The sequence below is a fragment of the Corvus brachyrhynchos genome, unplaced genomic scaffold (assembly GCF_000691975.1).
Source record: "Corvus brachyrhynchos isolate BGI_N302 unplaced genomic scaffold, ASM69197v1 scaffold4, whole genome shotgun sequence".
NCBI lineage: Eukaryota > Metazoa > Chordata > Aves > Passeriformes > Corvidae > Corvus > Corvus brachyrhynchos.
In genome coordinates, this window is record NW_008237878.1 from 172129 (window position 1) to 172489 (window position 361).

General features: G+C 65.1%; 1 protein-coding gene across 1 annotated transcript in view; it reads left to right on the plus strand.

Annotated features, from left to right (window-relative positions):
* MST1 (macrophage stimulating 1) overlaps window positions 1-361 on the plus strand; it is a 5359-nt gene that overhangs the window by 3881 nt on the left and 1117 nt on the right. Inside the window, exons 13-15 of the mRNA XM_017732284.1 lie at window positions 15-126; window positions 197-274; window positions 340-356. Coding sequence (XP_017587773.1) covers window positions 15-126; window positions 197-274; window positions 340-356 — 207 coding nt within the window. The remainder of the gene's footprint in view (window positions 1-14; window positions 127-196; window positions 275-339; window positions 357-361) is intronic.

Consider the following 361-nt stretch of genomic DNA (forward strand, 5'->3'; position numbering starts at 1 on the left):
CCCCCTGCCCACAGACTGGGTGGCATTTGAACAATGTGGCCAGCGGGATGAGAGGCTGCAGCAGAAGGGGCGCATCGTTGGCGGCCAGCCCGGCAACTCACCCTGGACTGTCAGCATCCGCAACCGGTGAGCAGCTGTCCCATATGCGCTGCCATGCACTCAGTGTCCCCCCAGAGCTCACCCCCCGTCCCTGCAGGGCTGGCGTGCACTTCTGCGGGGGATCCCTGGTGAAGGAGCAGTGGGTGATCAGCACACGCCAGTGTTTCTCCTCCTGGTAAGGCTGGGGCTGGGGTGTGGGGTGGTGGCACCTCCCTGTGCCCTCATGTCCCTGTCCCACAGTGACGCCGACCTGACGGGCTAT